The 12,914-nt window shown below is 34.9% G+C and overlaps 1 protein-coding gene across 4 annotated transcripts in view; it reads right to left on the minus strand.

Moving 5' to 3' along the window:
* LRBA (LPS responsive beige-like anchor protein) overlaps nt 1–12,914 on the minus strand; it is a 729,505-nt gene that overhangs the window by 538,772 nt on the left and 177,819 nt on the right. For 2 of the 4 annotated variants that reach the window (XM_059373625.1, XM_059373604.1), the window contains exons 27-30: nt 9,897–10,024; nt 9,298–9,405; nt 5,306–5,465; nt 1,462–1,903 (exon numbers count right to left, since the gene is read on the minus strand). In XM_059373625.1, coding sequence (XP_059229608.1) covers nt 1,462–1,903; nt 5,306–5,465; nt 9,298–9,405; nt 9,897–10,024 — 838 coding nt within the window. Of the gene's footprint in view, nt 1–1,461; nt 1,910–5,305; nt 5,466–9,297; nt 9,406–9,896; nt 10,025–12,914 lie in introns of all 4 variants that reach the window. The other 2 variants (XM_059373615.1, XM_059373594.1) reach the window with 1 other exon arrangement.

Raw genomic sequence — 12,914 nt, forward strand, 5'->3', positions numbered from 1 at the left:
TGTTTGAAGATTAGAAGGTAGTGTTATATCAGTATTAATTTCCTTATTTTGACTAACGTATTGTGGTCATGTAGAAAATAGACAATAAAATACTCAAAGGGGATGGACTATTATATCAACTTCCTTTCAAATGACTCCAGAAAAACAAAAAGTTCTTTTAACTGGCAAATAAAGAGGTTCTTTGACTTCTCCATAAGTTAGAGTTTATATATCCAGATAAAAATAATGATGTCTGGGGGCGCCTGGGTGGCTCAGTGGGTCCAAGCCTCTGCCTTCAGCTCAAGTCATGGTCTCAGGGTCCTGGGATGGAGCCGCACATAGGGCTCTTTGTTCAGCGGGTAGCCTGCTTTCCCCCCCACCCCCCCGCCTGCCTCTCTGCTTGCTTGTGATCTCTGTCAAAATAAATAAATAATTGGGGCGCCTGGGTGGCTCAGTGGGTTAAGCCGCTGCCTTCGGCTTAGGTCATGATCTCAGGCTCTCTGCTCAGCGGGGACCCTGCTTCCTCCTCTCTCTCTCTCTCTGCCTGCCTCTCCGACTACTTGTGATTTCTCTCTGTCAAATAAATAAATAAAATCTTAAAAAAATAAATAAATTAAATAAATAAATAAATAAATAAATGATTTTAAGAAATGATGTCTGAAAAAGAATATGTTTAATAACTATATATATAGTATATATATATGTATATATATATATACATCTTTTAGGTAGAATTTCAGAAAGTTTAATAAAATAAAAAAATTTTCAGGCACATTAGCAAAAGGTTTATTAGACAGCAGAACCAATAAAGTCAAGAATCTATAGTCTGCTTTCTTGGGCTGTCACGGTCTTAAAACCTCGTTGGATTCTCGTTAGGTCTACTGGAATACACAGATGCCCACTTCCCCCCCACCCCCCACAAAGGCAGGAACCATACTGGCAGCAAAAGAGGGAACGGCAGCCATTTGTAAATTAGAGGTGATTTCTAACTTTTAACAAACAAAATTATGTACCATACAACTTGCAAATGTAATATTAAAATTATTTTTAAATTGGGGCGCCTGTGTGGCTCAGTGGGTTAAAGCCTCTGCCTTCAGCTCAGGTGGTGATCCCGGGTCCTGGGATCGAGCCCCACATCGGGCTCTGCTCTGCACAGGGGAGCCTGCTTCCTCCTCTCTCTCTCTGCCTGCCTCTCTGCCTACTTGTGATCTCTGTCTGTCAAATAAATAAATAAAATCTTTTAAAAAATTATTTTTAAATCATCTTATGGTAAAAAGTTTAATACTTTGTTGCCTACCTACAAACCTTTTATACAACAAAAATACCCTTTTAATTTTTATAAAATAGATCAAAACATCCCTTTCTAATGATGAAGCTACAAAATTTAAGAGTTAAATTCCTGTTTACCCTTCAAATATTTGTAATTTATAAATATACATATGTAAATATAAGTATACCAAAACAAAAGACTATTTACAGTACCTATCAAAAGATCTGAACTGCACAGGTTGTTCAACAGATAGATCACCAAGAGCTCCAAGGCAGGCTGGTGGCAGAAGGGCAGGATCCACTGTGACTCCATCTGCTGGTATATTAACCAAACTTCGAAGAATGTCCTTTACATTGACATTTTTTGAAACTGGAACTGATGGTGCAGCCTTGTTATCCAACTCATTTCCTCCGTCATTTTTGGTTTCCTGAGATTTATTGACTTCTAAAGAAAGAGTACACAGTGCCTCACTGATTGCATCTGGACCTGCACTGACACTTGGAGGTACACTTGGAGGAGCTACATCCACACTGTTTCCTAAGCCGGCAGCAGTTTCTTCCCCAATGCCTGAGTCCCTCCTTCGTGTAGATGATGTGCTTTCAGATTCTTCCACTGATGCTGGTGTTAATGGACTGAATGCTGATGGTGTGTTTTCTACATCTTACCCAGAAACAGAAGAAAAGAAAGAACAAAAAAAATTTAGAACAAATTTTTAAAGGGCACATTCAGTCCTAACAGCCATCTACTATTTTATTTATTTTTTAAGTTTTTATTTTAACTTTAGCTAGTTAACACACAGTGTTATATTAGTTTCAGGTGTACAATGCAGTGATTCAACACTCCCATACATCACCCACATGACCCTTGCCTCATCACAAGTGTATTCCGCAATCCCCATCACCTATTGGCCACACCATACCACCTACTATTTTAAATTATGAAATATATGGCATGTTCTAAAAGGTAAAAATAAATTACATAATCTATAAAATATACTGTGTTAGTACACATATAACCAAAATAGATACTTCGATAATATGACGAGAATAATAAAAATAATAAATGATAACAAATTATCTGAGAAAAACCCACCGAAATGAATATAACATACCAATGGATAGCAACAGGAGGTTGAAAGACATTGGCCTCCAAGACAAAATCCAAAATCCTTAGGATAAAAAAGACTCTTCTATAAAAGAAGTCTGTCAGAATGTAAACTTAAGGCAGGGAATTTGTCTTCTTTAACACTTGGGAGTCTAGCACCTATACCAATGCCTGGGCTCACAATAATGCCTGGCAAGTAGTACGTGGTCAGTGACTATTTATCAGATGACTATTCATTCCCAACTTTATCTCCTGCTACTCTTGCCATCACATTTTATACTCTAAACACTAACTTACTTGCAATCTGCTGATCATGGGACAATGCTTTGGGCTTCTTTGACTTTATACATTGCCATTTCTTTGGACAGAAATTATAAGATTTCTACTTCAAACAATTCCTACTTGGTAAAAAATGTTATCCCTCCATATATAAGAATAGTTCAACAATCTTTAACATCTAGTTCAACAAGTAGCCAATTTTATCTGTTTGACTTTAATTCTCTCTAATGAGGCGTTCACTGCATTACAACAAAAATGTTCCATCTTGTTAAATCCAATGGTCACCAAACCCTCCATCTTGCTAACTCCAATGCTCAGTTAGTTGTCAGTCGTAATAGCACTTGACAAAGCAGCAGCAAAAGACCATTCCCAAGAACGTGGTAACTTTTTTCACTTTGCTAACAGACATCACACTCTTCGGTTTTTCATCTATTACCTCACTGGTTGTTCCTTCTTAATTTCCTTCACTTCTTTTTCTCCCTGATTTCTTAAGTAGGAGGGACTTAGCACTTATCTTCCCTATCAACATTTATTCCCTCAGTAATCTCATTTACTCTTAAAACACTATGATATCAACAACAAAAATCAGACTTATTTTTAACTGCCTATTCTAATCTTCTATGTTTAAAAGATATCTCAAACATGTTGAAAACCAAATTTATTTCACCTGAAAATGTTTCACCTTCAATCTATCCAACTGCACTTTATAGTCTTTCTTAATAATGTTCCATCTTTCACATATCCACAACTAGTATTTTAAATCCTGTTCTCTCTACCATCAAAACAGACCCAGAATCTGACTACTGCTCACCAGCTCTACAGCTGCCAGCTACCACCTTAGTCCATCCCTAAATCCATTCTTTCTTAGACTGTTGTAATATCCTCCCAACTGGTCGTGTTAGACTGTTACATTAATGATCCTGTTGGCCCATGCCTCCTGGTATTCACCCCCTTGAATGTGGGCTGGGCCAACACTCACCTTAACCAACAGAATGTGGCAGTGGGCCAGTTCTGTGCCCAATCTTTACAAAGGTCCTGCAGCCTGTGCATTTCTCAGAATCCCTGGAACCTCTCTATAAGCAAGCTGGCTCCCTTATTGGAGAGAACATGTACAGAGGCTACATGAAAAGACAGGGGCCTGCCAAACTAATGGAGGAACACCAAGGAATTTCTGCTGAGACCAGGTATCAAGACCCCAGACAGGGACACCTGGGTGGCTCAGTTGGTTAAGCAGCTGCCTTCGGCTCAGGTCATGATCCCAGCGTCCTGGGATCGAGTCCCACATCGGGCTCCTTGCTCAGTGGGGAGCCTGCTTCTCCCTCTGCCTCTGCCTCTGCCTGCCATTCTGTCTGCCTGTGCTCGCTCTCTCCCCCTCTCTCTCTCTGATAAATAAATAAAATCTTTAAAAAAAAAAAAAAAAGACCCCAGACATAACACCAGCTGAGCCACTTCAAGTAAGTCAGCCTCAACTCTTGGAGCCATCCCAGCTAGGCAGAAGATATAGAAGTAGAAAAGCCATTTCAGTCCCCAGCAAACATCATTTACAGCAGGGATGAATTATCCCCACTGTGCCCTGTCCAAACCAAATTCACGGAATCATGGTAACAAGATTAAAACAGTTATGGTTTTAGCCACCAGCTTCGAGGTAATGTGTTACATAGCAGTGTATAACTAAAACACTGGTTTTTTTCTCTTGCTCTCTAGAGATCATAGTCTCCATATAGAATCCCAACTGTTACTTTTAAAAATAAGTCAATTGTAACTCCTGTCTCAAAACCCTCAAATAATTCTTCATTTTCCTTAGAGTAAAAATCCCACTACATTTCTCCTGGTTATCTTAATATTTTTCTCTATTAGATTTTACCTTTTCTTAGTACTTACCACCTTCTAAAATACTATATAATTTACTTATTACATGCACTTCTTTTCTATCTCCTCTCACTAGAATATAAGCTCCAAGAGGACAGACAACTTTTTCCTCTTTTATTCATGATATACCCAAGTAGCTAGTAGGTTCCGAATGAATATTTATTAAATAAATAAATCACCTTCCTGAGTGATACCTACTGCTACAACTATAATAGCTGCTTCTCTAACTATACCTCTATAATCTGCAGCTACTTCTAGAATTCCAGGTATTAGTTTTTTGTTAACAAATCTGTCTCTTATAAAAGAAGATGATTTATTCTTCACAATAAATGCCAAAGCAAACAAAAATATCTAACACTTTATTTGTGAAGAATAACATTTTCTTGCTTATATTTTAATTAAAGAGAGATAGCATCTCCTAATTGCAACTAACCACACAGTACTTAACATAAATTGAAATACTTAGTTGTTAATTAAAACATATACTCTTGGGGCTCCTGGGTGGCTCAATGGGTTAAGCCTCTGCCTTCGGCTCGGGTCGTGGTCTCAGGGTCCTGGGATCGAGCCCTGCATCGGGCTCTCTGCTCAGCAGGGAGCCTGCTTCCCTTCCTCTCTCTCTCTCTGTCTGCCTTTCTGCCTACTTGTGATCTCTGTCTGTCAAATAAATAAATAAAATCTTTAAAAAAACAATGTACACTCTCACTTTATGCATAAACGAATTTAAGTTCCAGAATCAGTATTTTAAGTATTAGGTAATGTTTTACTTGAACTTTGGATGCCAGCTAATAAAATATGGAAACTTACCAGAAAGTGATGAATTCCCACGTTCATTACCAGTTTCCTTAAATGACTGGTTATGCCTTTCGTTTTGGGGTTCCAAAATATCTCTATACTTTGAGACCATAAGAACAGAAATAAAGTATACAACTGCCAAGGCTAAAAATTGAGCTTGTTTGCTATCCTCCTGGGAAGAAATAAAAGTAGGTGATCATCCACTATTTAATAAGATGTATCAATCTTATTTTACATGACATTTAAATATAAAACATGGTCAAAAATCCTTCAATATATACAGAAAATAATAAATTCACCTTAGCAAAGATTAGGTAAAGATTTTTGGAAAAATGCTTGTAAATGAGGGGTTTTACACTTGTGAAACATGGAAAGAGAATTTGGCTTGTTTCTGAAAATTAAATGACTCAGTCTGAAGACTTAATAACTGCTTAATAAAAAGCAAATTAGAAAAAGTATTTTTTAAAAATGAAGACATAAGGCCCAATATACTTTGTAAGATTCATCAAATAAGAAATTATCATTATAATTATTTTTACTTCTAACCATAAGAATTAAAATATGCATAAAAAATCAATTAACAATTAACTATTTTCCTAAAAGACAAACATTCAAGAAAAAAAAAGTGAGGTAATCAGATACAGATCAGGATGCCAAAAGAATTCTCAGGAGTAATTTTTTTTTAAAGATTTTATTTATTTATTTGACAGACAGAGATCACAAGTAGGCAGAGAGGCAGGCAGAGAGAGAGGGGGCAGAGCAGAGACCTGATGTGGGGCTCAATCCTAGGACCCTGAGATCACGACCTGAGCCAAAGAGAGAGGCTCAACTCACTGAACCATCCAGGTACCTCTTAGGAGTATTTTATATAGTAGAGACAACCAAGATTGAAGACAACCAAGATTGTCTAAGATTGAAAATATAGTGTCTTCCAGAAAGAAAAGGACAAACTAGATTGACCTCTACCAGAGACCAAGGTTTCACCTTAGCTCTACAGATCACCTGTGTAACTGTATACTATACACATATATATACATATATATATGTATATATGACCTCTTCATCTAGTCAAATTCTCCATCTGCAAAGGGACCCTGCACTCATCACTATTCTGGTAACATTTCAAAATAATTTAAAGGAAAAACTCAAGCTTGTCCATCAAATTCTGAAAACTAAAGGTACCTTGAGTAACATAAATTTAGCATAAGGAAAACAAACACTGTTGCCTAGCAGATGAATAAATGGCAACCAGTGGTGCAAATGAACCTAAAAGTTAATTAACCACTATCAAATGTGTTCAACACAATTTCTGGGAAAGAAAGTGATATCATACTCCAAGTGAACATTTCCACTTGATACAACGATTAAATTATTTTTAATCTGACAAGAATCTATGGTACTCTTTAGGTTCATATGCAAGATCTTATTAGTCTTGATGGAAAAAGATAAATGTACATTTTCCCTTTTTATTAACCATTCCTTTTCTCAAAAACTCCTGTGTTCTGCTGCCACTGACACTATTATAAGAACTACTGCTAATGATGGCAACATTTAAAATGTAGGCAAATAACTTACTGGATCTTAACTTCTTTTTTTAAGCTTTTATTTATTCATTTATTTATTTATTTATTTGACAAAGAGAGCATAAGCAGGAGTAGGAGCAGAGGGAGAGGAACAAGCACACTCCACAAGGAGTGTGGAGCATGACAGCAGGGCTTGATGTCATGACCCCGAGATCATGACCTAAGCCAAAATCAAGAGTTGGAAGCTTAATTGACTGAGCCACCTAGGCGTCCCTTGATCATAAGTTCTTAATCTATTACAAATCACTTATGCCTATCTACTTATTTAGGCCACTATTGTGTTCAATATTTACTTATTACCGATGAAATTTATAGTGTAAGCCGGATCACTGTCCAATAAGAAATATCCGATAGATCTATATGTTTAAGTCCTAAATCCAAAAACAAATTTGTTTTCAATTGTAGCTGCTACTTACTGAATACTTACAAGGGATCAGGCACTATACTATACTTTAAACATATTCATTAGCCCCTTTGAACAAGATGAGGCCTAGAGAAATAATTTACCTAAAGAAATAAAGTAAGTGAAAAAGCAAACATGAAATCAGATTAGAGTGATTAAAAAATTTAGCATTTAACCTCGGGGTAATAACTTCTTTATATTGCTGATCTAAGGTCATTTCCTTTTTCATCAAAGTTTGCTTATGTTAAAAGAGCCTCTGGGACATAGGCTGGAAAAAAAGTCTTTTCTCTTTTCTAAAACTCCTACAAGGTGATTATAGAACTTTTTTAATTACAAAAAAATTTTAAATTATTTATTATTTTCAGAAATTACATGTTAAACCTAGGAGATACCTAATTCTCTACCCAAACAGCACGATATAAAAACTTGTTATAAAGTTCCAAAGAGCCAAATCAAACTGCCAGGATGAGGAGTTTTATTTCATTTTACTTCATGCTATAGGAAGCCATTAGAGAACATTAAAAGCGAAAGAGTTGTACTACCTATTATAGATTTTTAAAGATCACTCAAAGAAAAACAAAGCTATGGGGCAATAGACTCAAAGAAAAAAAGGGGAGAGAAAGTAGCAGCAGTATTCGCTCCCAAAATGAGAAAGTCAATGGACTCTGAGGAAAAAAAAAAAAAAGTTGGAGACCTAGGGAGGCAGTATACCTAATGATTAGGATGAAAATTTCAAGAACTATATTCCCTAGATCCTTAACTCATTTCACCTCTTACTACTTCTGTGATCTTAAACAGATTTAACCTAATATTTCTATCTTTCCCATAGGATTATTATGAATTATGATTATGAATTATTATTATGAACTAAATGAAACAGAGTATTCAGTTGTATGCTTAAAATGCAATAAATATTCAATAACTAGTAACTATAGCTAATAACTATTAACTCAAGTACTATTAACAAATTGTGTATGTGTATAAAACTTAATCAAGAACTCAAGACAGGGGGCGTGCCCAGGTGGCTCAGTAGGTTAAGTGTCTGCCTTTCATTCAAGTCATGATCTCAGGGTCCTGGGATGGAGCTCCACACTGGGCTCCCAGCTCAGTGGGGAGCCTGCTTCTCCCTCTCCTGCCTGCCACTTTGCCTGGTTGTGTGCTCTCTGTCAAATAAATAGAATCTAAAAAAAAAAAAAAAAAATGAGAGAACTCAAGAGCGGAGTAAAACCCTCCAAAAGAAGAGGAAAAATTAAAAATTGAAGTTATAAAGTTTTATTTAAAAAACTTGCAGAACATTAAGTACTTAAGAGGCAGTAAGTATTTAATACATATTAACTAATGATGATATTACAAATGCTGATGAGTAGGATTATAAATAATTTGTATTTTCATTTTTAGACTTTCTTATACAATTCTATAATTTGTACATAAAACTATGCTATTATATCAAAATCAACCAAAACAAACATTTTTTTTAATTTAAAACCACCACACACACCATTTCAACATGTACCTCTGTATCATAATTCTGTTGCTTTGAGAGAAAAATATCCAGTATTCAGTAAAAATAATATGTCATTCAGAATTTGAACATTTCATTACTTTCAAAGTACAGATTCTGGAGTTTAAGATGCTGGATTGGAAATTTATTAGCTCTACTAGCTTTAACAAATTATTCAAGCTCTCTGTGCCTCAGATTCCTCATTTATAAAATGGGAATTACAAACGTATACAACTCAAGAAGTCGTTGCACTTAGGACATGTGAAGCACTTCAAATGCTTAATATGTAATAATATATTATTTTTAGTATTATTACTCTGATATATTAACTCCATTTACACAAATAATACTTTTCAATATTCTAAGATTCTAAAATCACTGTCAACAGAATTGGTTTCTAGTCCTTCTTGTATCAACTCAACTATTTTATATCACAGAGAGTTTTCACTCTCAGTATTTTGACCTTGGAGGAAAGATGTATCAGCTAAGAGTATGTGAAAAAAATACTATAACTTACTATGTCTCTGAAGACAACTGCCCTAAGCCGATTAATATCCATGTCTTGTAGGAGCTTGTCAAAATCTCTTACTGGAGATATACCACCAGTTACAATATCCACAGGACTCTATTTAAGACAAAAAAATATACATATATATTATGTAGGTATTTTTTTTTTTAAATTAGCACAGTATTCCAAATACCAGGGAAAAAAAGGTATAACATTGTTTTTCCCAGTTTATTTTTCCTACTTCCTTCTCTCTTCTTATTTTGGGTACTGGAATAGTGGTGAGGGTTACAGAAGGGAGACATAAAGGAAAAAACAAACTGCATGCTAACTTACCAAGTACATGAAATACAAGTTGACATATTCAAAGGAAAACGTATCAAAAACACAAGAAAAGTAAACATTTGGAAAAGCAGACAAGATTAAGTATAAGCAAATCTTTACTGTATAGTTAAACACAAATATTTAAATGTTATGTCCACAGACTAAAGTAACTATTTTAGAACCTCTGTCAGATTTATTTAACTCTGTGTTGAAATGAACAAATAAATTTAAGATCTTAATCATAAAGTAAGAGGCACTTTATTTAATTAATTATTCTGTATGCTTACCTTTGCTGCAGATTTCCCCATGGGAATCAGGCTGTGCATTGTTTTCTGGCCTTTGGCTGTATCTCCTCTAGATTTCAGTTGTGAATGCTGTTGACACTCTAAACAATTCCTTACTGCCACTGCACACACTGTAATTTATTTTAAGGAGAAGATTGGGCAAGAAAAGAAAATTTTATTTAAGATTTTGGAACTTATAAAAATCACCTACATAGTTATTATTTGAAACAGATTATCTTCAGCAAATTTCTAAACCATCCCTGGACTTTATCACCTAGTGTTTGTTTTCTAACTTTGTTAGCTACTCTGTCAGAGCCCAGTGCAAAGAGAGAATCATTTCAGAAATCAACAGGCCAGTGTTTCTTAGATCTCACCTAAGCTACACTAGGATGATCTTTTATTAAGGGAAAAGATAGGGAAGAAAATAACTGAAAGAAAGATAGAAAAGAGAAAGCAAATCACATTGCCATGAACTGGTCTAGGATAAGAACTTTTCATCATCTTCATCAAAATAAAATAGTTAAACTTACAACTCGCATGGTTTTCTTATTATGTATCATTATAGCATGATATTAATAGAGACTGATAGAGGGTATAGCAATACAGAAAATATTTATAGTGTCTACATTTAACTGGCTTTCATTAAAACCATTTAAAAGGCAGGGGACAGAAAAGAAGCTGTGATTAATATACAGCCCCAAATACCGCCTCTAGTATTATGCTAAATGAAATAAGTCAGACTGAGAAAGATAAATACCATATAGTTCCACTCATAAGTGGAATCTAGAAAAAAGAATAAACAACAAGTATAATCAGACCTATAAATACAGGAAACAAACTTATGGTACCAGATGGGAGGGTGGTAGGAGGTAGGCAAAACAGGTGAAAGAAGAGAGAGATAGAGGCCTCCAGTTATGGCATGAGTAAGTCAAAGGAATAAAAAGCAGAATATAAGGAATACAGGCAAAACTGTGAAAGAAATATAAATAAACACAGCCTAATGTACAAACCTCTCAATTCACTAAGTTGTATACCTGAAATTAACCTAACACTGTGTATCAACCACACTCAAAATAATAATTTTATCCCATAGAAACCAATATATTTGTAAGCCAAAGAATTCCTAAATCTTTGTTTAAGATTTGATGTTTCAGGATATAATTACCAGATATTAAACTTTTTTGTTGTTTTTGGCAGACTGAACATTTTCACAAATACTGTACTCTTAAAATGATGATCTTTTCTGAGCATAAATCTTACAGTACTCATGTTATTTATAATTATGAACTATTACAGTCTGTAATAGCAATGTTTGCCAATCACTGAATGAGTTATATAAATTCCAGAATTTGGTTGTAACATTCACAACAGCTTAAAATAAAATGAATCACCTGTTCTAAAGAACAATTACCTCTCTGTATGTCTCACCAATCAGGCGATTACTCAGGTTATTTAGAAATTGATTTTGAGGCTTAAATGATGATGGTGATTATGAATTGCCTGATATCATGTAAATCATCTTAATTCCCAATCAAATCAGTAGCACTAGGTATGTGAACTGAATAAGAGTAGGAGAGCAAATTAGGGGCCAAACAGCAAACTTTTATGTGAACTCTAAGTACCACCAGACTGCCATACGGCTAGCAGACATAGAACTGAGACAGAAAAGTATCCAGAAAGTTGCAAGAGAACAACAAAAGTTAAGGAAAAAGAAGTATAGTGAGGGAAGGATGAAGAGAGAATATGGAATACAAGCCTGTCAGATTTAAAATCAGGCCCAGAAAAATAACTTCTGTACTACTTTTATCCCAGGTTAAATAAAATCAAGTTTGGTATCACAAAATGAAAAACTATGCCACATTCATTAGTCTCAGTAGTACAAGTTACTCTTATTGTTGCCTCCTGCCTTCTTACCTCCAACCTCAAAAAAGAACAAGAGGATACCAGGGATCTAATACTAGGATGCCTCACCAAGCTTACCATACTCTATTAAAGAGATCTTGAGCAAGTCATTTTCTGAATATCACTTGCATATATAAGAAGTCACGGTGCTGGGGTAGATTAAATTATGAATATGAGGGAGATCGAACATTTCCCTAATTTCTGAACTTAATGTTTCTGTAAAACACTAACAGTGTGGCCTTGTACTTTTAACTCCAGAAATAAAACTCTATATAGAAAAGTGACAGTTTAAAAAATGGCACATATAAAATTAAAGGAGTCAAGATACTTAAATTATATTACTAACAGAAAATTTAAGGAAGCATAACAGAAAGGAGAGGAACACAAGTTAAACTATATTCAAATTCCAACTTCCCCAATTATAGCTTCTGGGTTTTGAATAAGTTTTTTAACTTTTCTGATCCCAAATATCCTCATGAGTAAAAGAAAATAATTGCTGACTCACTGAAAATCTGCAATAACTAATGGCAGTAGTCAATAAATAATAGTTTTGGTTTTTTATACTATTTGAATCTCCTAATTAAAATTTTAAAACAAACTTCTAAAAAGTGTTACATCCAGTTCTTTAGAGCATCCTAAGTTTAAAGGTACTCTGAATAGCATTTTGAGTAAAAATAATCATTGCACCAAAAAAAGTCTAAGTATATCTGTTCATGTAACAGATATTTCTGCTAAAAATGGGAAAATCTTTCATTAACTAGATTTTCCACTTTTAATGTTATGTTTCCATAGATGCCTTATTTCTGATGTATCTTCAGGTGGCCATGGTTCCTATTGGTTTTGCTTGCATTTCTTCATCCTCCTCTCCCTAGTTGCTTTGCTCCATTTAACAAGCAAATCCTTAACCAAGTCTCAGTTGTTACAACTGGATACAAGAAATCCTTTGCATAGAGGAAAATTCTTCTGCTTCACCTAAAGGAAGCATGGATAACACTAAAAATTTTAACTTTTACCTAAGCAAGAATTGCCTCAAGGAGTAGAACTGAGATTTAACAATGTCAGGAACTGTTTCAACAAATTACCACAGTTTATTTTAATAAAGGCTGTACTGGGATGATG

This window comes from Mustela nigripes, chromosome 1 (genome assembly GCF_022355385.1).
Source record: "Mustela nigripes isolate SB6536 chromosome 1, MUSNIG.SB6536, whole genome shotgun sequence".
Lineage (NCBI taxonomy): Eukaryota > Metazoa > Chordata > Mammalia > Carnivora > Mustelidae > Mustela > Mustela nigripes.